Consider the following 27,988-nt stretch of genomic DNA (forward strand, 5'->3'; position numbering starts at 1 on the left):
AGTTTAACGAGTTTCTAAATAAAAAACCGCTACTTTTTAGAGGCAATAATATTACCAAATAATAGGGATGTAGTTGTGTCACTAATCTTTTTTGAATCTTATCTTCTGACTGTATTGCGTGAACACAATGCGTAACTTCTTTCACCATTGTTCGTAATGTTTCTTTTGAAACATGAGTATAATGATGTAAATTTCATGTATATTCTTTAGCATTGAGTAAAGAAAAATCACCTTAACTCGAACTAATATCTCATATCAGTCAAAGTTTGACGTCGAATATTCGTTAAGCAGAACCATTTTCCTTGGTTCCAGAAGGCTCGAGCTATCGGGAATTAACTGTTTAGAGCAAGAGCCCGTGAACCTACGTTAGTTTATAAAATTTAAAAATTTCTCAGCGTGTGTTTCCAACACAAGTGGGAACAATGGTCATCAATGTATTTTAGATCATGGTGGCCTTGGCTGGTAATTGGTACCCGCTAAACTACGTCAAATTATAAAGCGCAATTTTTTGACAATTTTCTTTGTAGTAGTAATTAGAAATCATGCCATCCATTTCCAGACACTCATCATGGTGGCAGCCCTTTGCCAGACGCCCTTGAACTTCAAAAAGTTGTAATTAATAATAGCAATATTGTCGGTTTTATATCTAAAAACGTTCTAGCGAAAATGAACTTAAATGAACTTAATATGAACTATAATGAATAAAATGAATTTAAACAACTTAGATGAAAATAATTACATTTTGATTGCGTTAAAAAAGTACTGGTTTCTATCAGTATTTAATAATAGTTAGAATATAAGATGAAAATTGCAATTAAAATGAAGTTAAAAAAGTGATTTTAATAGCTATTTTGTTTAATATAAAAATAAAAAACAACATAACTATTAAAACCATATTTTAACTTCATTTTTATTACAGTTTTTACCTTAGGTTCTAACTCTTATTAAATGCTAATAGAAACCAGTACTTTTTAGTGCTTTAGTTTACTCTTACTATGGAAAATTTTATTCAATAGTTTTATTCAAATGACACCCTTTTGATTAAATGACACCCTTTTAGTCAACATTTTCATAAAGTAACAAAAAGCCGTATGTCTACTTTGAAACAGCCACTGTATGTAAATTAAATATTTACTGTTTTTATTATTCATAGAAAACGGAATTTTTTAATGTTTTCCGAGTTAAAGTCCCAGAAATTTTGCCCTTAAACACCGAAACCGAATTCTCTATTTTTATCCCATAAGAAAAAATCTTTTACAATTTATATCAATGCCCAAAACAAATAGTGCTAAATCGAATAGTCTTAATTCGAAATTTTTTGTTAAGAAAAAGTGTTTTCATATGACGTGAATATAAGGACATCACATGTCCTTATATCATAATTTTTCTTAACGAGTAGCATGATATTATGTCATTATCATTGATAATGAAGCATTTTTAACTTTTTAGCTTATTTTTTATCAACAATTTACTTTATAACAAGACTTTATCAACATGACTGAATTTAATAGACTGTTTTTTTTAAGTCCTAAATTATGGAAACAGAATGAAGTTTTTACAAAGGTGTATGCCCAAGACCCCCGACAATCAGGATGTTCTTGTAATCAATCAACTTTACGACTTACTTCAAAATCATGGTAATAAATTTTTATTTTTATTTGTTTAACCAATTAAATTTTATTAGGTTTTTTTTAAATGCTTTTCTTTGATTATAAAAAGTGCTGGTGTGGGTTCACACTAATACCTTTTTTTTTTTTTAAATATATTCAATATATTAAAAAAAAAAAAAATTAATAATAAGATGTTATTAATAATTTTGTTTTGCTTATTTCTTTCTCAATAACAAACATAGATGAATTTGATGAAGTAAACTGGTTTTATCATCAAGTTTTTCAAAGTGGTCAAATGTACCCCACTGCTGCAATAGTTGCAACCACCTAAGGTGGTACTTTTGACCATATCATTAATAATAAAATAATAAATCTATAAGCTTATTTTATTTGAAATGTTTTATTGCGCAAGTGAAAACTTTCCACAAAATATTTAAAAACAAATAGTAATAGCTATTTTACAATAAGATTTGTGAAATTATATCGAAATAAAAATAATGATGCTGTTCTTTCTGTCTCGTTGGAGTCACAGATTTTAAAAGCGTTTTTTTTTTCAGGTTGATAACTTTTTCTCTTTTTTTAATCCTTTTTCAAATGAAGTTTCTCAATCTTTTCCTTTTCAGGAGTGTCAGTATATATTGTTGACTTCCCTGGTTTCCTCTTTATTTGTTGAGGAGCTTTAGTCAAGGGCTGCACATGTTTTGGAATCAGTTTTTAATTGTTAGAGTTATTCTAGTAGTTGCAGGAGGAATGCATTTCATTGGTAGGTAAGGATGGTAAATTATTTTGTAATGGTGTGCCTATTACCCCTAGATTTTCACTTGGTTCTCCTAGTGTGACATATCTGGGCATGAAATCATTTTGCGGCTTGTTAGTCAAACAGTGAATTATTTAAAATACTAATAATTGCTTCCTTTATCACATTTTCATTTTTTTAAATTTTTATCTGTTTTCGTTACGTATTTTCGAGGCATCCAAAAGATAAAAGAAATAAATTCAAGTACCAGTCGAAAGTTCCCCAGCTAGGTAGCTCGAATATACCCCATACGTGTTATATATAAACAAACGCTGTTAAAAGCCAAAATCAATTTTTTGAAGTAAACTAAACACAAAGGTTTTTAACTCAAGATATCATTAGATAATAAATAACAAAAAAGTTTAGGAGATTAAAATTGGAAAAGAGATTCTCTGCGGATTATTTAAAACTTAAAAAAATTACCTTTTATATTAATAATTAGATTTTCTTCTATACAAGTACTAATACTAATAAAGGTGGATTGATACTTGTTTCGCGCGAATTGCAGGAAACAAGTATCATGGGAAACAAGAAATCGTAGGCCACGATAGCTTATTAACAGACAAAACATGCATAAAATTTTAAGTGGTTATTTAAATCATGCTGGAAAATATTTGAAAAGGTCCAATGTTCCTTGTCTTCCCCTAATTAAAATAATTATAATACTTTTTTTTTTTTTAAAACATCTTCGCTTCCAACAAGGCTGCAAGCAGCCACTAATTAAAGTTGGAAGTTACTGTAAGAGAAAAGATGAAGATTGTAGAGCAAGGTGACGATTGAGGGACGATTTAAAAGATTACAAATTATATGAATCAGGAAAGCAAGATGAAGGAAGCGAATTCCAAAGAACTGATGTTCGAGGAAAAAAACTAGACGAATAAGCGTTTTTGGAGCACTTAGGAACAGTCACAGAAAAAGGATGACACTTAATTGAATAATGAGTAACACGAGAATGAATTTTAGTAGATGGCACAAGAGACGCTAGCTCTTTAGAGCAGTGCCCATTATAGTATTTTTAGAAAAGAGAAAGATACTTATTTTTAAGTCGAGCAAAGTTGAGCAAATAACACTTATTTTAAAGTCGAGCAAATAGAATACTCACCAAAATAAGGTATTTTGTGAATTACGAAACCCTTATGAATATTTGCATGCTATTTTTAATTTCCATCTACGCTATGGTCGTCATATATAGGGACAAAGTTTATCTATTTATAAAAAAAACATATAAATCTCTAGAATAAATCATTAAGAATAATTCACTTTCAACCTAACAGTTTTAGTTCTGATATACTATACAATTTTTCTTAAATTTTAAAGCTTGACGAACTTATCTAATTTTTTTTTTTTTTTTTTTTTTTTTTTTTTGTTATTCACCTCCTCAAAGCCAAGAAGGCCACTACAGATGAGGAGGCTACTTAATAGTGGTTATAACCCTCTCTCAACTCTATAACTCCGAAACACGAACCTCGACGAACAAGGTGGCTGCGCGGAGAAACAAGTTGAGCGCGGTACTACCAGGGACGTGGTGGGGATCGAACTCCGAACCTCTCACTTATGAAGCGAGCGCTTTACCACAACACCACTACCGCATACTTATCAAACTGTGTATTTTTATGGGACATTATCCACAATAATATGCCCGGCTGCTTCACTAACTATTTTAAATTCACAAATGATATTCATAGTTATAAACTTAGGTCTGTATCTTATTGTAATCTCTCTATGCCTTTAAAACAAACACATGTATGGCATAAGGTCAATCAAGTATTAATCAAATCACTGTTGGAACTCTCTTCCTGTTGAAACTAAAAAAAAATTTACCAAAATGATAAATAGAAATGCCTTCATAACTCATGTAAAAAAGTTTATCCTTAATAAAAACAATCAATGAACTATCATTTATGCTATCACCCTTTTTAGTTATTCTCTATAACTAGATTTTTTAATCAATAAAAGTAAAAAGTTCATAAATAAAAATATAAAACCCATAAAATAGAAATAAAAATATAAAACTCATAATATAAAAATATAAAACTCTATAAATAAAACATAAAAAATATATAAATATTCATTTAGTCTCAATCAAATACCCTCATTTTTATCATTCTGTAAAGTTTATATAGCTCTAAAGTTTGTGGCATTGTTATTAAACTGCTTTTTTTTTTTTTTTTTTTTTAAGATTATTCACCTCCCCAAGGCCCGAGGGGGACCACTACAGTCGAGGAGGCTACTATTTTTTTGTGTTTTTGTGTTTTTTTTTTCTAGTTGTTATTCGTGGTGCAACCCTCTCACAACTCTTAAACTCCGAAACACGAACCTTGCCGAGCAAGGCGGCTGCGCCGAGAAACTAAGTTGAGCGCGGTACTTCCAGGGATGTGGTGGGAGTCGAACTTAACATGAAATAAATAAAAAATAAACAATAAACTATTTTCTATGCAATTGTTCCTTCTTTCCTAGGACTTCTACTTCTCTAACTCTTTTTTCCAAGTCGTTAAACTTCTCTCCACTTTTTTTTTTTCCTTTTTATCTGTTATATTATTTTGTTGTTTATATTATTATGATTTTTATATTTTTTATTTTGCATTATTATTATTCAATATTTGCTACAAATGTTTTATTTTGAATATAGTAGTAAAAAATATATATAGGTTATATTGTTTTATATTACTGTATTTAATATTATTATTATTTTTATTGTTATTATTACTGTTATATTATTGTCATTATTATATTATTATTTTTATTATTTTTATTTTTAATAACGTTATTATTATTATGGTATAAATTATACCATCATAGGTCTTAACATATAATTAGTTTATAACTGTTCTTAAATGTCCTGCATTGTATATATATACAGTTATTATTAAATTAGTGTTATTATTAGTGTTATTATTACAGTTATTATTAAATTAGTGTTATTATTAGTGAAAATTTATTGATTTGATTAAAAGTATGCAATAAAGACATAATATGTTTAAAAGAAAATAAAACTTAAGTAGCTATTTTAAAGTGACAAAAAACTCCAAATAGTTTGTTTTTACTGATTTATTTAATGCGCTATTCAATAATTTATTATAAAATCTTTTACTTGTTCTATATAAAATATAGTTGTATAGTTATAATATGTGATATTTTTCTTTTTTTTACTATTGAAAAGTATTTCTTATTTCACGTAATGGCTAAGTTTCGTTTTTTTATGCATTGCATAATGTTACAAAGATAGTACATAAAATTAGAAGTTTTTTTAAAATTTGTTGGAGTATTACATTTTTTTTGCAGTTTAAACTTTTTTACTGGTAGTTTATCATTTTAAAAATTAGGTTTCAAATTTGTTGTATATATCAGGGTGTTAGCCACCCTGATGGTGCCACGTATAATGTGGAATTCCCGTTTGGTTTAAAATTCTCAAGTATTCAAAGTCATAGTAAGAAAAAAACAACAACAGCCTATATCAACTAAGATTAAAGATTCAAGGCTAAGATTCATTTTTAATTGTTGTCAGCTATTCTCTAGTTTAGAATTTTTAAATATGTTTAGTATATTGTTTTTTTTTTTAAGTTTATTTATTACTATTATTCAAAAACTCTTTATTTGCATTTTTATTTACATTTACATTTTTACTATTGTTTACTTGAAGTTAGAAAAGTAACAAAAGGCTTTGGATAAAGATAAATAATATACTTTAAAATAATTTAATAATGTTTTTTTAATAAGGGAATTAGAAATAATGTCAGTAACTAAATTTGCTGGTAAATTACACTAAAAAAAACAACAACAAAGAAATCAAAAATTAATCTTGCAATGAATTGTATCAATTAAATTTTGATTATTATTTAAACAGTCTTTTGAAATAGTTTATATGGAAAACGTTAGGCCGTGATTAAAGTTTTAAGATGCAAAAAACATTTTCGCCACAGTTGTGAAATAATTTTTTTTTTTAAAAAAAAATAGATAGTTAAATAGATTTTTTTCTGCTTTCCATTTTTAAAAAGAAATTAAATTTATATTGTTATATTTAAATTACATTTATTATTAAGTAATAATAAATTTAAATTTATTTTATTAAATTTGATTTAAATTAAAAAAAAAATTTAAAACGCTTTGTTTTACAATTTTTTTTTACTTTTAAAATTTCTGAATTTTGTTAAAAAAAATTATTACTGGTATGACATTAAAAAAAAAAAAATTTCAAAAAGAAAAGCTATGATTTACAGTGCTTTCGGTTGTTTTGGAATAAGTACAATTGGCTTTATTAGAATTGAATAAAATGCTAAAGGATATAGAAATTTGTTGAATGATCATTTGAAAGATATTTCACAAAAATTTGAAAGCATGATATTTATTTTCTAGCAAGATAATGCTCTGATTTATAGAGTCACATATTCCATGTCAGCATGTTCACATATTCCAGGTCAAATATTCCATGGTTCACCAGTGAAAAACTCAATTATTGGAATGGCCAGCACTCTCACCCGATTTAAACCTCATCAAAAAATATAGAGCATTTTAGCAAGATGTGTTTATGAAGGGTAACAATATTCAAATGTCGATAAGCTGAAAAAGGTAATTTTTGATGTTTGGAAGAGCATATCTCTTGCTGATCTCAGAAAATATTTGGAAAGTATGCTAAATCGAATATTTAAGGTTATTCAGAGTTGTTGTAATAAAGCAAAGTATTATTAATAAATTAAAATTAAAAAACAACATATCATCAAGTTTTGTTGAACAAAATTGAAATAAGGTTAAAATTTTATAGCATCATTTTTCTAAAAAATTTTTAAATCAATTAACAAATTGAAACTGTACTGCATTACAAATGAAATATTATTGAAGTTAGATGCTTAGCAATCAAATAATTTAGTCATAATCATTTATTTAAATGCAAGATCTGGAATTTTTGGTAAAGTTATATATCTACATCCATATATATATATATATATATATATATATATATATATATATATATATATATATACTGTGTGTGTATATATATATATATATATATATATATATATATATATATATATACATATATATATATATATATATATATATATATATATATATATATATATATATATATATTAGTAGAAAATCACTTAACAAAAATTTTTTCCATTTAACACAAAGTGTTTCGTCAACAAAGATTCATCAGAAATGCCAGAAATATATATATATATATATATATATATATATATATATATATATATATATATATATATATATATATATATATATATATATATATATATATATATATATATATATATATATATATACAGGGCTCGAATTAACCGTATCCAAATTGCGAATCACGATTACTTTTCGCACCTTCGCGATTAGTTATTTCTTAAAATTTGTTTTTTCGTGATCTTTCTTTTTTTTGTGATTAATCTTTTTTTATTTTAGAAGATTGATACTCTATTCGCAAATATTTAGTGTTCTTTTACAGTATAAAACTGCAGTGACTTCTGTAACGATAATTTTTTTTTTAAAGCGGAGCATAAAATAAAAGAAAGAAAAATAAAAGATTTAGAAAATCAATTAGCAAAAATGTTCAAATGCAGGAAAAAACCGATTGTTTAAGGAAGGAAAAATTTATAAAAAACAAACAATTAAATACCTATTCGAATCAAGAAATAAAAGATTTTGATTGAAATAAGAAATAAAAGTTAATTGATTGAAAAGTTACTTTCTTAACTCAAATTCTCAAGGGCTTTATTCTGATTTAGCTCATTCATTATGAATTTAATGATATTTTTATAAGTTTATTTTGCGAAGAATAGTGGAAGGCAATATAGACTCTGAATAGTTATTAAAAAAAAACTTTCAAGTTTGTTAATACACTTGCTAATTTTAAATTAATAGCAATAAATGGATGCAAATAAGGACCACAGATGCAGATTATCTACAGTTAAAAAGTGGGAAAAACATTTTAATTGCGAGTTAGAATACGATTTAAATGGAAATGAGGTTATAAGATTAAGATGCAGATCTAGCGACAGTTACAATATCGGCTTTGAAAGAAAGTAAAAGCGAGGAAGGAAATTGTGACAACTTTTATTTTTATTTTAGTGCATTGTAACCCCTTAAAATTAAAATATTAAATAATAACTTGTAATGGCGTATGATTTTTTGCTTAGTAAAAATAATTTTTTGTTAGTAAAAATCCTAAAAAAATTCTAAGTATTAAACTAGTGAAATGATTACAAAATGGTCAAAATATTTACGATTACGATCTTATACTTTTTCTATTAGCAATCAAAAAAAGTATTAGATCGTAAAAGATTCTATTGTTTAGACACATTTTTTTCTTTCGCTTTATTTTATTGAATGAAAAAAGTGAACACTAACTTTTATTAAAAAATACATTAAATGAAAAAGCAATAGATAGAAATATGATGGGAATTTGATAAGGTTACTTAGATAAGAAAACTTACTTAATAAGAATTTAATTATCATTCTTGTTTGTGATTGTGCGGGTTTTTGTGAAAATGTTAAGTTTTAACATTTTATCACGATAATTTTTTCGTCATTTTTAATAGTTTTTTATAACTGTTTCAAATTTATAGATTGTTTTGTTAAAAAACTGTTAAAAATTTATAGAAAATTAAATATTCTAGTTGCTTTAAACAGTTTAAAATATGTAAATAAAATAGAAAATGAAATAATTAATTAAAAGAAGATTATATCAAGTTCATTGATTTTACAAAAATACAGCCGTTAGATTTAATGCAATATAATAATAGTAATAATGTAAATTATAACTAAAGCTACTTTACAACCGCTGAACGTAAATGTTATGACATCTTATGCAAAAATGAGACTTATTATATATGTTTTTATAAATAAGTTAAAATAAATAATGCCCTCTCCCCTCCGGCGGGAGTGGAGGAGGGGAGGGGGCATTATTTATATATATATATATATATATATATATATATATATATATATATATATACACATATATATATATTACATCGTCATTAAAATTACATCGTTGTTAAAAACCACATTATTAAATCATCGTTAAAATTACTCAATAAACAAAATGAGCTTACATCAAAGTGCCGCCATAAAAAGAAATTTCTAAAACTTTAATATCATCAAAATGGACACTCCATAGCATTATTTTGTAAATAATTTTTGTTGTTACATTCTTTTGTTACATCTGATGATCGCTATTTCGTGAAACTTTTAGTTATATTTTTAAATATCTTGCTAATTATTTAGTTTTTACTATATTATTTGTTCTACCTATTATATAACATGCTGTATTGAGCACTCTTACTTGAAATATTAGTTATCATTCTCCCCCACACTCCCCTAAAGTGGTTTACGGGAGCAATTTATGGCTCTTGCAAAAGTAAAATTTTGTAATAAATATAAACTATATTTTTCTCAATTTTTAGATATTGATTACAAAACTTAAAAACTCTTGTGCAAACTATAATGAATACATAAGAGAAAGTTCCAGTTTCAGATTGACTTTTTTGCTTACAAAATGCGATTGTTTTTTTGTTTTTTTGTATAACAGTTACTGATTTTTTTTGTAGTGCTTAAGGTTATACAGATTGAGATTTCAACAAATCGCTAACAAATGTCGACTTTATAATATAAGTTAATATATACTACTAAATTAGTTTTTGCTTTTAGTGAAGGAACTTTAGTATTATAAATGCAAAGTTATAATTAAAGATAATAATAAAAAGATGTTACAAAGTATTATAAATACAAAGTTATAATTGAATTAGTAAAAATAAAAAAATAAAATTTCTTTTCTTTTCAAACACAGTACTGAAGATTTTTTTCTTAAAATACATGTGTGAAATACAGTGTAATATCACTATAACATTAATGGCAGAGTCAAGTTTTTTATAAAAGAAAAGCAGTATCGTTTTATCCAAGATGAGAAATGCAATTTCATTTCCAAAAACCAATAATGCATAATAAACTGCAATGCTTTTTCAAAGGCATGGTTATTGCAACAACTACAAAAATTAAAAAAAGCATCAATTGAAATGCAAATGTTTTCATTTAGAATGAATTAACGTATTGGTTTTTTAAATAAAAAATCAATTACTTATGAAAATGCCATTATGAAAAAATAAATTGATTAAATTCTGTCATAATTCATTTTTCTAATTCAATACTATGTCTTCTTATTAAAGCTAGTATTTAAAATTCAGTTCGTAATATTAAACATTTTTAAAAAGTAAAACATACTTTTTGAATTTTATACTTGGTTTTTTTTATTTTATATTATGTAATGAATTATATATTGTATATATTGAATTATATAAATGTGTCTCAATTAAATATTTTGCTTGTCTCAATTAAATGTTTATGTATATATTATTTAACTTTATCGTTAGAAGCATATGCTTGTAATGAATATAAAATCAATGCATTTAATGAATTTAAAATCAATGTATCGCAAAAACTTTGGCGAGCGCATAAAATAGAGTTTGCCCAAAAACTAAAAGCATTGTTTTAGTTTGCATAAAAAGTTTTTTGTTCATTTGAACAACTTTTATGAAAAAAGACTTTTTTTACTAGATTTTTTTAAAATTATTTTATCTAATATTTATTAAAAGCATTCTTCTGGCTATTTTTATTTTAATTTGAATAGCAGTAAAAAAAAAGAATTTTTTAAATCGCGCAGACTAACTTAAAAATGACCATCCTGCCAGACTGCTTGTGTATATATATATATATATATATATATATATATATATATATATATATATATATATATATATATATATATATATACATAAATATATATATATATATATATATATATATATATATATATATATATATATATATCAAGGGCTATTCTAGACCGTTTTCAACACTGCTGGCAATATTTGAACGCCGCCCAAATTAAAAATTGAAGACCTTTTTTTTACTTCTTTTTTTTATAGAAACATTTGGAGTGAAATTATTGTTTCTTAAAAAAAACTCTAGTACTATTAATGGTGACATTTTTGGTTCAATTAATTCAGACAATGCAAGCAATTCATCTAATAATTCCATGCCATCAATATCTGCAGAAGTATCTGTGCTTAATATTTTTTGAAGATTTAAACATTTTTCTCTAAGACTTTCCTTTGAAAAATCATTTTTAATATTTGCAATATCGAACAGGAATTGAAAAGTATCACAGTTTTCATTTAACTGGTTAAATCTTTCTTCAATCAAATTTATAGCACTATCCAAAATGCAATTAAAACATTCCATTTTAAATCCATCTTCTGGATTTATAATGGGATCATCTTAAGTTTCATAAGAAAGCATTTGTTTTTTAAACCTTGGTCTAATAGAAACTTCAAATGAAAATGATGGCTCCAAATCTAATTCAGCTGCAATTATTTCTGCATCAGAAATAACTTTTTTAAAAGCTTTATCTGAGCAATATAACTTAAAAAGAAGTTGATAGTTTTGTTCAAAGTTTGTTTGGCATCAGAAATGTCAATTTCAATATTCTGAATAACTTTGCTTGCTAAGTTTACTTGGTTCAAAGTATTGAACCATATCACAATACAGCAACAAAATTTAAAGTTTTTCATCTTTTGAGCTAATACCTTTGCTTCATGATGTGAAGATGGATCATTAGAAATGTCCTAGCTGATTTCAAAAGAACCATCAAAGATTTCTCCAGCACAGTATTGAAAAGGTCGCACAGCTTCAATCCTGCTTTCCCATCTTGTTGCACTCAAAGTTTTTGGAAAGATTTTTTTTCCAAGATGATTTTTTAAAACTGTCCATCTACAAGATGATCCACTAAGAAAGTTATAAATGGCTTGCACCATTCCAAAATAAGCCACAGCCTCTCTAGATGATTTTGCAGCATCATTAACAACCAAATTTAATGAATGAGCACGACATGGTACAAAGAAGGCTCTGTTGTTCTTTTCCAATATTCTTTTTTGCACTTCTGACTGATGTCCTCTCATATTTGCACTGCCGTCATAGCATTGTCCAAGCATATCTTCAATTGGAATCCCAGTTTAAGTCAACATTTGTAGAATAACATCTTTGAGTGCTGCACCAGTTGCCTGCTCTACAGGTATGAAATTGATGAAATGTTCACAGACTTTAACTTCAGCATTTTCCATCTGAACAAAACGTAGCACAATTGACATTTGTTACACTTTACTCACATCTTGGGTACAATCCACTATAATGGAAAAATATTTTGCCATTTTCAATTTTGACGAAATTTCTTCACGAATTCATTTTGCAATTATTTGAATGAGTTTCATTTGTATATTTTTCCCCAAGTTATGGGTGTTAATCTCCTCATTCTTTATTCAGTGAACATGATCTGCATCAAACTGTGCTAGCAGTTCAACTAGTTTTAGGGAGTTTCCATTACTTTTCTTATGTAAAACATCAGAATTTCCACGAAAGACAAGACATTGTTCTCCTAAAAATGTCACTGTTGCAAATAATCTTTCCAGAACAAACTGCCAACACTGTATCTCTGCACTTAGAAGTCGTTGTTGTGATGCATCAATTGTTTTGTTGGTATCTAGTCGGTTTGCTAATTCCATCTATTTGCTTAATAAATAGAAGTGATTTTTAGAAGTTTCATGTTCCTTCAGCTGTCTATGCAAATTTTTCCTGTCTACAAAACCAATTGTCTTCAAATGTATGTCCATGTCACCAAGCAACTTACATGAGAAACAAAACAAAACATCTTTTCTTTTAGAGTATATAAGCCAGGATCTTTTAACAACTTACTATTCTTGAGTACTTTTTGCATGCATGAAGGATTAAATCTTCTGTTGATGGCATTGACAGGAAATAGAAAAGATGGATTAGGTGCTGATAGACCATTTTTAACAAGAGTCACTCAAAGATCATCTGGAATTTTATCAGGCCAATTGGCAGGATCTGTCAGGTCTGTAGTTGGTAAAGTTTGAAAACTCTGTTCTTCTTCTGGCAATGCAATTTGTGAAGTCGTAGATAAATTTGCTTTATCTCTCAATTTAGATTTTTCACCTTTCAGCTCATTTTTCACTTCCAAGTTTGGTGTTATTAAAAAAATTGCTTAAAGATTCAGACATTTGTTCATCCTCTTTTCCTCGTTTTTGTTTTTGCTTTCTGTAGAAATCACCAGATTTTTTTTTTTAATGCCCTACCATTTTTATCTATGGATGTCATATATATATATATATATATATATATATATATATATATATATATATATATATATATATATATATATATATATATATATATATATATATATATATATGGAGTGTCCACTTTGATGATATTAAAGTTTTAGAAATTTCTTTTTATGGCGGCACTTTGATGTAAGCTCATTTTGTTTATTGAGTAATTTTAACGATGATGTAATAATGTGGTTTTTAACAACGATGTAATTTTAATGACGATGTAATAATGTGGTATTTTTTTGTCAAGCATAAGCTGCAAAATTTGCTAGGTTTAAATGGCTTCACTTGATTGAGAATATTGCATGATAGGATATGCTATAAATCCTTATTTTTGCATTTCCATTCAAATTTCCTTGGTTCAGTGGAGTTAGCTTCAATTTTATAATAAAAAGACTTTTTATTTTTATACCATCTGTCTTTAAAAGTTTTCACAGTAATCCTGACGTGATAGTATCCTTCTGCTTGGTGAATTTTTACATTGCAAATATAAATAAGGTTTTTTGTAAGATATTTTCCATTGAGTAGGCGCAAGGTGTTTGTTAGCAATTGCATAATTGGTTTTAATATTCATAAGAGTTAGATATTATGAGAAGTAATAATACTCTTGATGTTTGGCAGCTATAACTAACCTTTAAGGTGTTTCGGTTAAAAGTTGTTGAAATTCGTGACCTTTAGGGAAGCATTTATCAATTATACCCATAAATATTTTTGCTACGATTGTTCTGATGTTGAGTGAATAAGGGGGGCTAAATCAAATAATGTTACTTATTTAAGATCTTGTATTATATTTTGGGATATTTGCAATGGTATTGATTTTATCTTTGAGTCTGCAAAACTTGAGAACGTTACCATAATATAGTGCTGCTCTATCTAAAGCTTCTTCACTTAAAGATATATTACTGATTCAATTAGAGATCATTTTTGGTATCGATTTAATGATGTTTGGTGGATGATTGGAAATAATGTTAATATGTAAAAGATTATCACCTGGCTATCTATAAGGTTGAAAAAAATTCTCAGAAAAGTTAAATGTGATATCAAAAAAATATACAGTTTTTAAATTTTGTACATATGTGTATAACCCAACACTTTAAAGCAGGGCAAATATTTTAAAACAAATATTTTAAAACAAGTGCACAAGGATGGTCAAGTTGGAAAATAACAATAGTTGAGCACATAATAATTTTGTTTGCAAATCCTAGCAATATAAAAAGTAAGTAGAAAATATAAATATAAAAAAAATATAAAGTTGTTTTATGATTTCTTAGGTTCAGTTTGGTTTCTGGTTTGTTTACTAAAAATTAGTTTTTATATAAATCAGTTTGCTTCAATTATTTATAGAAGTTTTTTGTTATTTTTTGTTTTTGTTCAAAGATTTATCATGTTATTTAGGTGACAATATTTTGTCTGGTTGTTCAAAATTGAGTTTAACAGCTCCCATTTTATCTTTGCTCAATGATTTATTTCTGAAATTAACTAGAGGTAATTAATTTCAAATTGTTTTTAAATGTTGAATTGTTTCTTTTAAATACATTTTTTTAAATTGCTTTTTTAATAATAATAATGACAGTAATAGTATGACACTAATCGTCAAATTGCTGAGTGATGAGAAGTTGTTTATTAATTTTTGTTTATTATAAATCCAGTTTTGTTTATTATAAATGCATCTTTGTTTATTATAAATGCTGTTTTGGTCAGCAAAAGCATGCATTCTTTTTTTAACCACACATATAGCATTTTGTTTCAACAACTTGACCATAGTTTTTTTTAGATGTTTTGAGAACTTTGCACTCATATAGATAACTGGAAACTTTGATCTTTTCTAATTAAATATTTTTGTATTATGCAAAATACTTTTAAATAAAGTAAAAGAAATAAAAAAATTAATGAATATTTACAATAAAAACATTTAATTCAAATTACTAAAGTATGTATAATTTTTTAAAATATAAAGTATATATTTTTAATGATAAATTTAAATCTTTTATATCAATTTTCATGATTAGTTTAAAAAACAACAAAGACTATAGAACAATAACAATTGTGTCAATGTGTCATTCAACAATTATGGTAATATTAGCATAAAATCTTTAGCAACCTTATTCTGACATTGAACTAAAACTGTCATTTGTTGCAGTTCTAGTGTCTGCTGACCCAGGGTGAAAAACCCTTCATTTTTTAAAACTTCATTTACTAGACAAAGCAAGCCTGTTTAGAATATAATAAAAATTAGATTAAATAAAATAAAAATTTAAAAGTAATAATATTTAATAATAAAAACTGTATAAATACTTTTTGATAGAAAATCACGCACGCTATGTAGTTAGTGGAGTTTTTACTATTTAAAAAAATCTAGAAATTCATATATTGTATTTATTTGGTTTAAAAAAATGGTTCAAAAAACTGAATTTGCTGAGTTAATGAAACGAGTCAAAATAGTAGAAAACTTGCAAGAAGATATCATCAAAGAACATCAAGAGAAGAATAAAATTTTGGAGATTAAATTAATTTTAGCTGAAGTTGAAAACAATGCAATAAAGAAAAAGGTTGAGAATTTAGAAAAAAATTCTACAATATCAGAAGAAAATCCAATAGAAAGTTTTAGTAGCCTTTTTAAAATGGCAAACAAACCAAACGTTCATGCAGTTGATATTATTAGTGTAATCACAGTTGAGCAAAATGATGTAAAACGTAAAGAAAAAATGTTGTTATATTTAGCATAACAGAGTCAATCAAATTTGATATTAATGAAAAAGAATGGATGATAAAGGGGCTGTTTTAAAGCTATTTGAGGAGATTGGTGCTGATTGCCTTAAAATTGCAAGAATTCATCGTTTAAAAAAAATACAAATAATAAAAATCTTAGCCCGATATTAGTCGAACTTCAAAGCAAAGATGATCGCATCGCGGTAATTAAAACAGCAAAGCAATTAAGAGAAAGTAATTACTTCAAAAATGTTTATATAAACTATGATTTAACTCAAGGACTCTTTTTAAACAATAGATGAACATAATTGACTTAATTATGACTTAGATAATAAAAAACATAAAACATTATAGACATGGTGTTTGAAATAACAACATCATCAAATTTCCAACAAGCAAAAATTTATAATTATCCTGGCTCAAACAATATAAAATCTATTAAATTTATTTACGATTATCTGTTAGATAAGTCTGTTAAAAGTGTTAAAAATAAATATCCCTTAATTAAAAACAATGTGCCACATAAACTAAAAAATAAATTTAAACCTGACTTAAAATCTGACTTAAATTGTTTTTATACTAATGTCACTTCCTTAAATAATGAAATAGATGAATTGCGTTACACCATCAAGAGGAATTGTGTTACACCATCAAGATGGCTTTTGCTACACCATCAAGGCATATTTTCCAGATTTAATCTGCATTGCTGAAACTTGATTTAACAAACTTTCTGATACACTTATAGAAAATTACGTATTATATTGTTGCGATCATACAAATGGAAAAATTGGAGGAGGGGTTGCAATTTAGGTAAAATATCAAATAAACTCATATGAAGTCACACTGCCAACTATAAACTGATAGATACCGAACAAGTTTGGGCTTGTCTAAATTTTGGAATAGAAAAGATTTTAGTAGGTTGAATTTACAAGTAGCCTATTAAAATAAACTTACTAATGAGAAAATTATAAAATATGCCCAAAAATTGATTGAAAAAAAGATCTTTGCAGGTCTTATAATTACAGGTGATTTTAATTATAACACAATCAAATGATTTTTAAACAGAGCATTACCAGTAGGTACTTAAGCTGAAAAATTTGTAAACTGTCTTGAATATTTTTTAAACCAATGCCTTGTAAATCCAACATTTCAAAGAACCACTTGTCATGAAACAAACATACTAGACTTAATAGTAGTAAATAAAGCCAATAGAGTCAAATGGATTTAACATAGTGCTCCTTTAGTTAACGGAAATTAAGGACATCACGTAATAACATGACAATACATTATAATTGAAAAATATGTAAACAAGACTAACACCTTTAAAAAATTAAAAAAAATTTAAATTAAGAAATTATCTTGAGATATTAAACTGTATACACTCGATAAATTAGAATATTCTTTTCTTGAACAAAAATATAAACGATTTTTGTGAGCTTTTCAATTATCATTACCAAACAGCTTGTAAAAAATTTAATCCATTAGTAAAAATTAATCGTTATGACAAAAAATATTTTTTAACAAAGAGATAAATGATATCAAAAAGATGAATCAACTCTGGTCTATCAATAGATTCTCTTTATGTACGGATAATTTAAAAAAACTCTCAATATAATAAAGCAAAAAGAGAATTATATAAAAAATCTACAATAGAGTACAATAAATACATAGCTAAAAAAGCAAAATCAGAACCAAAACTGCTGCATAATTATATCAAAAGAAAATGAAAAACGAAAAATTATTTAACATCAATTGAAGATTCTAATGCGTGCATCATTACGGACCAAAAGCAGATTGCTGATACTTTGAATGAATATTTTCAATCATTATTTTTAGGAGATAACAACGATATTTTAACAAACTTTGAAAAAGAGTTTTTAAATTCACTACAATTAATTAGTATTATCTCAACTAAAGTTATTAACATGATAGATACTATAAACCCGAGAAAATCGGTAGGACCAGATGGAATTCATCCTTTTTTTATTAAAAGAATGTGTAAATGCTTTTTCTAATCCATTGACTTTACTATTTAACAAATCAATTTACGAAGGTGCAGTACCTATTTCATGGAAGACAGCAAACATAACATCGTTGTTTAGAAATTGCAGTAGAAATAAAGTTTCAAATTATAGGCCAGTTTCCTTGATTTCAATTCTTTGTAAAACTTTAGAATGTTTAATATCTAACTAACTCTTACATTATTTAAAGACATACAGTTTATTATTTTCTATACAGCATGGTTTTACAAAAGGTAAAAGTTGTATAACTAATCTTCTTGAGTACATGGATATAGTAACGACAGGTGTTAAAAATGGTAAATCGTTTGATATCCTTTATACTGATTTCAAAAAAACTTTTGATAAAGTTTCACATAGAAGATTAGCACTTTAATTTGAAGCATAGGACATTACATCTACATCATTGAAGTGGAAATATGTGTATATGTTTATATCTTGAAAAAGATATAAATATATTAGAAAAAATTCAAAAATGAGTAATGAAATCTATACCTGAGCTACGTTATCTATCATACAATGAAAGACTAGAAAAAATGAAATTGACATTTTTAAAACAACAAAGAATACGAGGAGATCTTATGCAAATGTACAAATAGTATTATGATATCGAGAAAATAACTCGGAAAAATCCCCCTTAACCTTTATGCTCTTTAAATTTTTCAGGTCTGTCTTTTGATGTTTGTTACCTCAAACTTTTGAGGTAACAAACATCAAAAGACAGACCTGAAAAATTAAAGATGTTTGTTACCTCAAACTTTTGAGGTAACAAACATCATTTATTCACCGATAAGAAATATTTAAATTGAAATAGTGAGGGTTTTTTTACAAATCGCACAGTCAAATTCTGGAACAAATTACCAATTGAAACAGCGGAAGTTAAAAATCTCTATTTGTTTATATACTCGATTAAGTCTAGTTTAAAGCTAAACTAGACTTAATCGAGTATATTTAACTTTCTTGTTTTGTCTGTAAAAGATTTAACATGGCGTTAAATCTCAACAGTATTTTATACTATATTATTATTAGAAAAGATCTATGTTTTGAAGTTTCCAAAATTAATTATAAATTTAATTTAAAAAATTTTTCTTAAAATTTTAGTCTTTCTGAGTTTTTTTATTTTGTTATGTTTTGAGTTTTTTTAGCTTTACTTTCATTTTTTAATTTTCACTTTTGTTAATATTTCTTTTCTTTTTTTAGTTTTCTTTTTTTTTTTTTTTAATTTTCTCTATATTTGTCAATTTTTGGTTAGTTTTTTGAGCGCATTTCATCAAGTCGTCAAAACAATATTTTATATGCATGGTTAGGAATAGCATGTCAAAAACGCAAACCTAATGGAAATGCTAATAAATATAACTTTAACTCAGCTTTCAATATTTTAAAATATGCTGATTATCATTTTTACTTCGTAAAAATGCCTGATCAGCATATTTTAAAATATTGCATTGTAACTTAATTTAGTCTCAAATCAAAAAAATCTTTTAAACAATATAACTATAACAAAAATCAAAATTCAGTATTTGAAAAAGATTTTATTTCTTTATAATTTAATTTTTAAAACAATTTTATACATAAGATAATCTTTTGTTTGTTTATCACACTTTATTTTCATAACTATTATTTTTGCATATTTAATGAACTATTTAAAATAAAGATTATAAACAGTTTATAAATAGATTTTATCAGTTACCAATAAAATGAAAAATAAAAAAGAAAGATTTTGTCAGTTGCCAATAAAATGAAAAATAAAAAAGAAAGATTTTGTCAGTTACCAATAAAATGAAAAATAAAAAAGAAAGATTTTGTCAGTTACCAATAAAATGAAAAATAGAAAATATGAAAAAAAGATTAAAAAAGAAATAAAAAAATAAGAAAAAAAGAAAGATTTTACCAGTAATTAGTAAGAGATTTTGTTAAATAACGAAAATGGTTAGCGCCACACCATTTCCTCATAATTTATTTCTTATTTATTTATTCTTATTTATTTCTTATACATAACATAATCTTTTGTTTGTTTTATCACAATTTAGTTTTTTTATTTATAGATAGATTTTATCAGTTACCAGTAAAATATTTGTAAACATAGTTTATGTTCATAAATAAAACTTATGTTATAAATACATTAGACAATATTGAATTAATAAGATGCAAAAAAATTTAAATCCATTAATAAAAAGAATTCTCTTAAACAAAAACACTTCTCCCTTCTTAAACAAAAACACTTCTCCCTTCTTAAACTAAAATAAAAAGTTGCTTTAGTTGCTTTAGTTAGGGTTAGGGTTAGGGTCAGGGTTAGGGTTAGGGTTAGGGGTAATAAGACATAATAATGTAAACAATTATGCAAAAAAATAAATAATGATAAAAATTGAATTTTTGAGATGTTTTGATGGTTTTCTCAATATAACATAACGCGACATCTGACTAGTTTTGGTCAGATGCGTCACATATATATATATATATATATATATATATATATATATATATATATATATATATATATATATATATATATATATATATATATATGTATATTGTTTTTATATATATATTATTGTACAATCTGTTTCTTAAACAAAAAATTCAAAGTTTTATTTTAATGCCTTTTATATTCAAATTATAATAATACTTGAAGAAACTTCTTCTAACACTTTTAAAAATAATACCAAAATTGTCACTAATATCATTCGAAATAACTGAGACTAAATTTAGTTACAATGCAATATTTTAAAATATGCTGATCAGGCATTTTAACAAAGTAAAAATGATAATCAGCATATTTTATAATATTGAAATACTGAAAAAAGTAGAACACACAAAGTAACAAGTGAGACAATGAATCAATCTCTCATATATATTTACAGAAAATGCTTGTGTTAACTTATTTTTGCATTTGGCCTAACCAATAGTTTTCAATTTTTAATTTTCTGATATTCTTTATTAATAGCCCTGCTATTTCTTCATTTCATACAAAAATCTTTTGTCTTTTATTCAAGTTCAAAAGAATGTATTTTGTATGCCTTAACGTTTTTTCTGAGGACCTTTTTTTTTTCTTTCAGAAATTCAAAACCCATGTTGTCAGCTCTGTTAGTGATAGTCTAGAGGGGTGACACCAAACGTTTACCGGACTGGGAGAAACCAACCCCAGCGGGGCCACTGACTGGTCTTAAATAGTAATTGAATTTTTCTTCTGTGACAGCTTGAAGTTTGCATTAGCTGATAAATTTAAACATAAACAAATCATTCCATTTTATCTCATTGCTTGCAATTGTTAAATATCCAAATTCAATTTTGAACCATTATAATTATTTTTTCTGATTTTGTATTAGCTAAATTCATAAGACGCGGTCCACACACTTATATTTACGATGTAGCAAAAAAAAATTAAAATAGTAGCTTTTCAGTTTGATAAAGTATCAACAAGTGTTCCACATCTTAATATTTATACTTTTTCTGGCTAAGTTTTTAAAACGCTTTAATTGTATTGTGCTTCTGCTTTATGCTTTATAAAAATTTTAAATCAAAAGATTCGAATGGTCTGCTCAAATACTATCGTTTACCAAGATCAAAAAGTTTACAAAAAATCTATATGAAGTTGTTTAAAACAAGTTTATAAAAAGAGAGATTTAATACAAACAATTTGCCAGAAATAAAAAAAATTTGTCAGACATTATTATTTCAGTTAAATAATAAGAAAGAAGATGCAAAAAAAACTGACTAGCTAAAATAAAACTTGAATCAATCATAAAAACAAAGTGATATGAAAAAACAAAAATAAAATTCAGCAGAGAGAAAATTATTTTTGTAAAAATTATAAAAGGAACCCTTTATATATACAAATTCAAAAATAAAATTTTCAAAATGTTAAAGTTGCTTTTATCTCAAAAAAATTACAATGGCAAAAAACTTTAAGTTTTTTATAAATTTTCTTAATTTTAACATAACAAAACCAGATTGTCAAATTTGACTTTTAACATAACAAAATTAGATTGCAACCCTTGATTTCAAGATAATTTCAGTTTTTCATTTTTTTTTAATCATATATTGAATTTACTGTTTCTTCAACAATTACTAATAAGGTATTAATTTGTTTAATTTAAAAATGTTTGATGTATTGCATCTGTACACTCAATCTGTAGCTGGCATTGAACATAAAATTATAGAAAATTTTCTACTGCTTTTCATGGCCCAACACAATTAACACAATCTTGAGTTTTCTAGTCTAACAAACTTCTTGATAGATCTAATTTATCAGGGCCACAACCATACTTATTGTTGATTAGGATAATAAAGTATCGGTATTTTTCAACTTTTGCTTTAGAAAGCTTTCAAATAATTTACCTTTTTGAATATTTTCTAAATGGCTTAGGCCTGGTGTAAAAAACATTCTAAAAAACATTCCATTATAATATAACTTTAAAAGTTTTTCAAAAAAACCAAGTAAATTAGAAAGTCAAGGAGCTGTAACTTTATATTTTCTGTAATCATGCTACGTTTTTGTATTTTGTTCTATGCTTATGTAATTAATACCATATTATTTTAGAGCCATGCGGTTACTAAGGTTAATATTTACAATACCAGTATTAAAAAGTTATCTATTAATGAGAAATATGCTATGCCTTTTAAACCATCATATGTTCTTTGTACATCAGTATTTTCAGTCTTATTTCGAATGATATTAGTGACAATTTTGGTATTATTTTTAAAAGTGTTAGAAGAAGTTTCTTCAAGTATTATTATAATTTGAATTTTCCGTGAGTTTATTAATATAGAAGTCAATATTTTCAATTTTAGTGTTATCTATGTAAAGTATAATTGGATCAAATAATGAGGTATTAAAACAAATATAATCTGATAAAACAAAGGCAGTTCTTTGTGAGCATTTATAACATAAATGTTGACAGACAAATGATTTGCTTTCAAATTTCAATTTCATTTGCATAAAATAAACACCTTACAACTAAACTTTCTTAAAATTTCTTAAAAGCGTTATTTCTTAAATGTGTTATTTCAATTTTTTAACATTGATACATCTGTTTAAAAATACTTTAGTTCTGATATGCTGATATAGCAATTGTCATATTTTTTATTTAGGACTCAGTTAATTTTAAAAAATGATTACACTTTGTAACAGTTCTGTGCAAGAAAGAGCCTAAATCTGTTCTTTTAAAGTTTTTATTGTATTTAGTATTTTATCATTATTGTGTTTTAAAAAACACAAAAGTGAAAGTAAGTAAACACAAAAGTGAAAGTAAACCCAGTACACAACCTACTAGAACTAACAGGACAACTTCAATGTTCTATTTTAGGAATAAATCAATCAAAAAGTAAAACAACTGATCTCAAATAGTCAATATATAATTTTATACTCATAGATTTAATGCATGTAACATTTAACCAGGTAACTATTTTATTTTGCAACTTTATAGCATTTTTTGTTTTTTCAGGAAGACACAGTTCCCTTCCTTTTTATGGTCACAATATCTGTAAACGGTATCTTCACTAATTTTCTTATTGTAAAATATCTTGTTTGATGACCATTCACCTGTAATTTTCGGTACTTTAAGAGATACTTCATTAAAAATACATGTTTGCTATTTAATAACAATATTCAATAGCCTATTAGGCTTCCTTTTTTTCTTTTAGCTTTAAAAAACGTAAATACATTTGCATTTTCTTTTGCAATTCCTTGAAAGTATCTTTTCAATCATTTAGATTTTTAATCATGATGAATTAAGAAGTAATAGTAGCAGCGACAGTAATGTTTACTTGATTTTTTTAAATAACAAAGTAACCATCTTTACTTTTTTCCATACATCGAATTAATTTTGAGACCAGGCCTCTGAAATGAATTTGGCTAATGGAATGCTAATGTCATGTTTGCGTTGACTCTTTTAATGATACATTTTCTTTTTTAGATAAGGTTCAAAAACAAATCAAGAATGTAGTTAAACTTGTTATAGCGGCAAGTTTGAGCCTCTATTCTATTGTTGTAAAATTGCATCTCTTTTCATTGTCTTTTTTTTTTGCAAATTCTAGCATGGTTGCTGCTAAAGTGAGTCTTTATCTTTTGTTTCATCAACTAAAATACAATCTTGTGTGACTCAAAACAAAGCTTTTACTTTATATATTCCTTTATGCTAAAAATTGTTTGTACATCTAAATTTACTTGGACTAAAATTACCAGCTTTTTCTATTAACATTTTTCTGAGTGAATAATAAACCATTAATACTGGTCTTCAAGTATTACCACTCAAGGATAAAGTTATCTGTTCTTTATTAGTTTTGACCTACTGATTCTAAACTTAATTCAGATTTTTCCTACATGTTATAGAGACTCAAAAATAAAATAGTTATATATAGTTATAGAGACTCAAAAATAAAAAAACTAAGCATGGTTTAAACATTAAAAATACAAGAAAATATAAAATACAAGCATAATGCCTGCTAGACATGCACAACTGGAATGACTTTGCATACCATTATAAAGTTAGAAGTTTTGAGGGTTCTTTTACTAGTTTTTGAAATAGATTATTAATGTCTGTTCAGAAACATTCTTTGGTTTCCTTTGAATAAAATGTGGACAGTGTTGTATGAAAATGCTGAAATGGCTTACATTGGTTCTAGGCAGCAGATGATTCCACTACTTAAGTCGAGACCTAAAACCTCTATTTTTTGTTTGTTCTCTCACAAGATCGTTATGGTTTACCTGGGTTAATAGGTCTGGCTTATTATTTGATTCTTCATAAAAAGCATTTTTTTACTTTTGAGCAATATCTGTACCAACTAACTTGTGGTATTTTGATAAAATGGTGGAGTGGATTCTCATAAAAATTGCTGATAGGTAGTAGTGATTGCAGTATTTATAGTGAATGGGAATCTGTTGGGACTTCTGCTATTGGTGCAAGGTAATTAAGTGGTTATTAGATGGTTTGTGTCTTTTTAAGGATATTAATACAGGTCTTGTCTAGTAATTCTTCAATGTCAAAACAAATATATTGATATGGCTCAAGTTGGTTGCATCAACTCCAATGATTTGTAAGGCATTTTCGTGGAAGTGTTATATCTCTTTTTTTGCCGCAAGACTGCAAGAGGTAAGAAATGGGGCACTATATATCATGTGGCTAACAGCGTAAGTTATTAGCCACATGATATATAGTGAAAAAACATTTGTAAAAAATTTTTATACCAAAATATTCATACCATAATTATTTAAATAAAATAATTCAGTTTAAAAAATAAATAATATATAACAAACTAATTTATATATATATATATATATATATATATATATATATATATATATATATATATATATATATATATATATATATATATATATATATATATAAATTCATGCAAAATTGGCTACATGATGATAAATAGCTTTGATACATTATAGCTTGTTCATATATTTCTAGTTTTATTTATAACTTGTTCTTCTTGTTGAGTTCTGCTTTATTGGCCATGTTTAAATAACAATTGAATGCATGATTGGTTGGTTCTCTCCACATCATGGGTTAACTTTTATTTCTAAATCTCTTTCTTAAATTGTAATGAAGTTTCCATATATATATAACAATAATTGATATAATGATTAATGCTATTGATCAACCAAAATTCAGTTTAGTACTGGTTCTGGATCTGACAGGTTTTACTGTTCCTGTTTTGGTTCCGGTTATTTAAATTTTAATTCTGGCCAAAATTTCTGTTCAAATTATTAATGAGAATAGATATCATAAAGCTTTATTTAGTGTTATTATCATTTTTAAAAAATAATCGTTTATAATTTTTTATGAAAAATAATATTGTTAATGATGTTATTTGTGTAGCAATCATTGCATTAAATATTGTAAATAAAAACTTAGCAGTTATATTTTTAACAGTTGACGCAAACCAGCAACATTAAAAGTCATTTCATTCAAAACGAATTTAAAAAGAAAAATAAGTATAGCATGGAAATGCTTCATAGTTGAAAAAAAAAATCCAAGAATGGTTCAGTGCAAAATATGCAACAGCAAAGTTTCTTAAAACTTTGCTGATAAGTCAATCCAAAAAAACAAGGATTATATGAACTAACACCATACCTGAGAATTCATCATCCTGACATCAAACTTATGCCAGGAAATCTAAAAGCCAGCAATAATACTGAATTGAGTTTAAAAAAGAGAAAGAAAGTTCCATTATCTTAAATATGCGATTGAAAAAACAAAGAACTGACATGCTAAATTCCAAATTTTTCTAAATTAAAATCTCAAAAACTTTGTTCAAGCTTCTTCAAAAATTCTGAAAAAGGCCAAAAATTCAATATTTAAAATGATGGTTCTTGACCTCCAATTGTGGTCTATTGTCAATGGTGCTGTATTTTTGGGGCATCATGCTCTTTTTGCTTTAAATTACGAAATTGCTAACAAAAAATATTACAGAAGTTTACTGGATCCAACTTATATAAAAAAAGACTTATATGAAATAAGAAGTTGCTCTTGAGGAAAAGTTTGTTCACTCATTAGCTGAACATGTGTCAGTCTGTCTTGAGGAATGGTCATCATTTCATCACGACTATCTGGAGATGATGGTCTGCTTTATTTCCAAAAACTAGAACTTTGTCAAATTCTGCATCTCTTGTTCTCAAATTGATGAAAAGCATACTGCAAAAAACATTTTCAGCAAGATCGAGTGGGAAATTTCTTTAAAAATTTGATTTTGCTTAAGAGACAATGAGGGATCTCAAGATGATAAAATAAACAAACAAATCTTTTATTCACATAAGGGGTTGTCCACAAACTATGTCATGCAATTTTTGACCCTTTTAGACCCCTCCCCCCTCGTCACAACATCGCAACACTTTAGTACCAAGTTTCGTATCAGTCATCACAAAACTAATAACCCCTCCTCCCCTAAAGCGTGACTTAATTTATGGACAACCCCTTATACAAAACTTATTACAAAATCTCAAACTCAAATAGAACCAAATGCATGTTCATCTTCCAAAATGATAAAAGAAGCGTCGAATGATTTGTGGGATTGACCAATGGCTTGAGTTTTGGCAAAGCTACAAAGAAAATTCAAATTCTAAAAAAAGTTAGCATTAACTAAGATGGAAAAAAGTACCTTATACCACCTCTGACATCCACAGATGTTGAAAGACTGTTTTCTACAGCTGGAGATAATCTCTCAAACAAAAGAAACAAAATCTTTCTAGAAAATTTTCTTTTTTGTCAAGAAAACTTTTCTTTTGTTGGATTCCGTTATTAGTTATTTTTATTACTTTAATATTTTGTTTAATGCAGTAATGGTGTAGTGGTAGAGCGCTTGCTTCATAAGCGAGAGGTTCTGAGTTTGATCCCCACCACGTCCTTGGTAGTACCGTACTTAACTTGTTTCTCCGTGCAGCGACCTTGTTTATCAAGGTTTGTGTTTTGGAGTTATAGAGTAGAGGGAGGGTTATATAGTCTTCTTGTCTATAGTGGCCTTCTCGGTCTAATGGAGGTGAATTAAATAGAAAAAAAAAATAAAATTAACTTTAAAAAACTATATTTATTATTGATTTTTGGTTCCAGTTTTGGTTCCTGTTGTGGTTTTGAATAATAAAAGTATATGTTCCAGTTAAGAATAATAAATATACTTGTTTCAGGAACACTTTTACTTGTTTTATTGTGACTGGAT

At 26.2% G+C, this 27,988-nt stretch overlaps 1 protein-coding gene across 2 annotated transcripts in view; it reads left to right on the plus strand.

Annotated features, from left to right (window-relative positions):
- The first annotated feature begins 1,022 nt into the window (after positions 1–1,022).
- LOC101234890 (uncharacterized) overlaps positions 1,023–27,988 on the plus strand; it is a 102,361-nt gene continuing 75,395 nt past the window's right edge. For both annotated transcript variants that reach the window (XM_065808950.1, XM_065808951.1), the window contains exons 1-3: positions 1,023–1,114; positions 1,527–1,637; positions 14,994–15,083. In XM_065808950.1, the coding sequence (XP_065665022.1) occupies positions 1,547–1,637; positions 14,994–15,083 (181 nt within the window). In that variant the 5' untranslated portion in view covers positions 1,023–1,114; positions 1,527–1,546. The remainder of the gene's footprint in view (positions 1,115–1,526; positions 1,638–14,993; positions 15,084–27,988) is intronic.

The sequence above is a fragment of the Hydra vulgaris genome, chromosome 11, assembly GCF_038396675.1.
Source record: "Hydra vulgaris chromosome 11, alternate assembly HydraT2T_AEP".
Lineage (NCBI taxonomy): Eukaryota > Metazoa > Cnidaria > Hydrozoa > Anthoathecata > Hydridae > Hydra > Hydra vulgaris.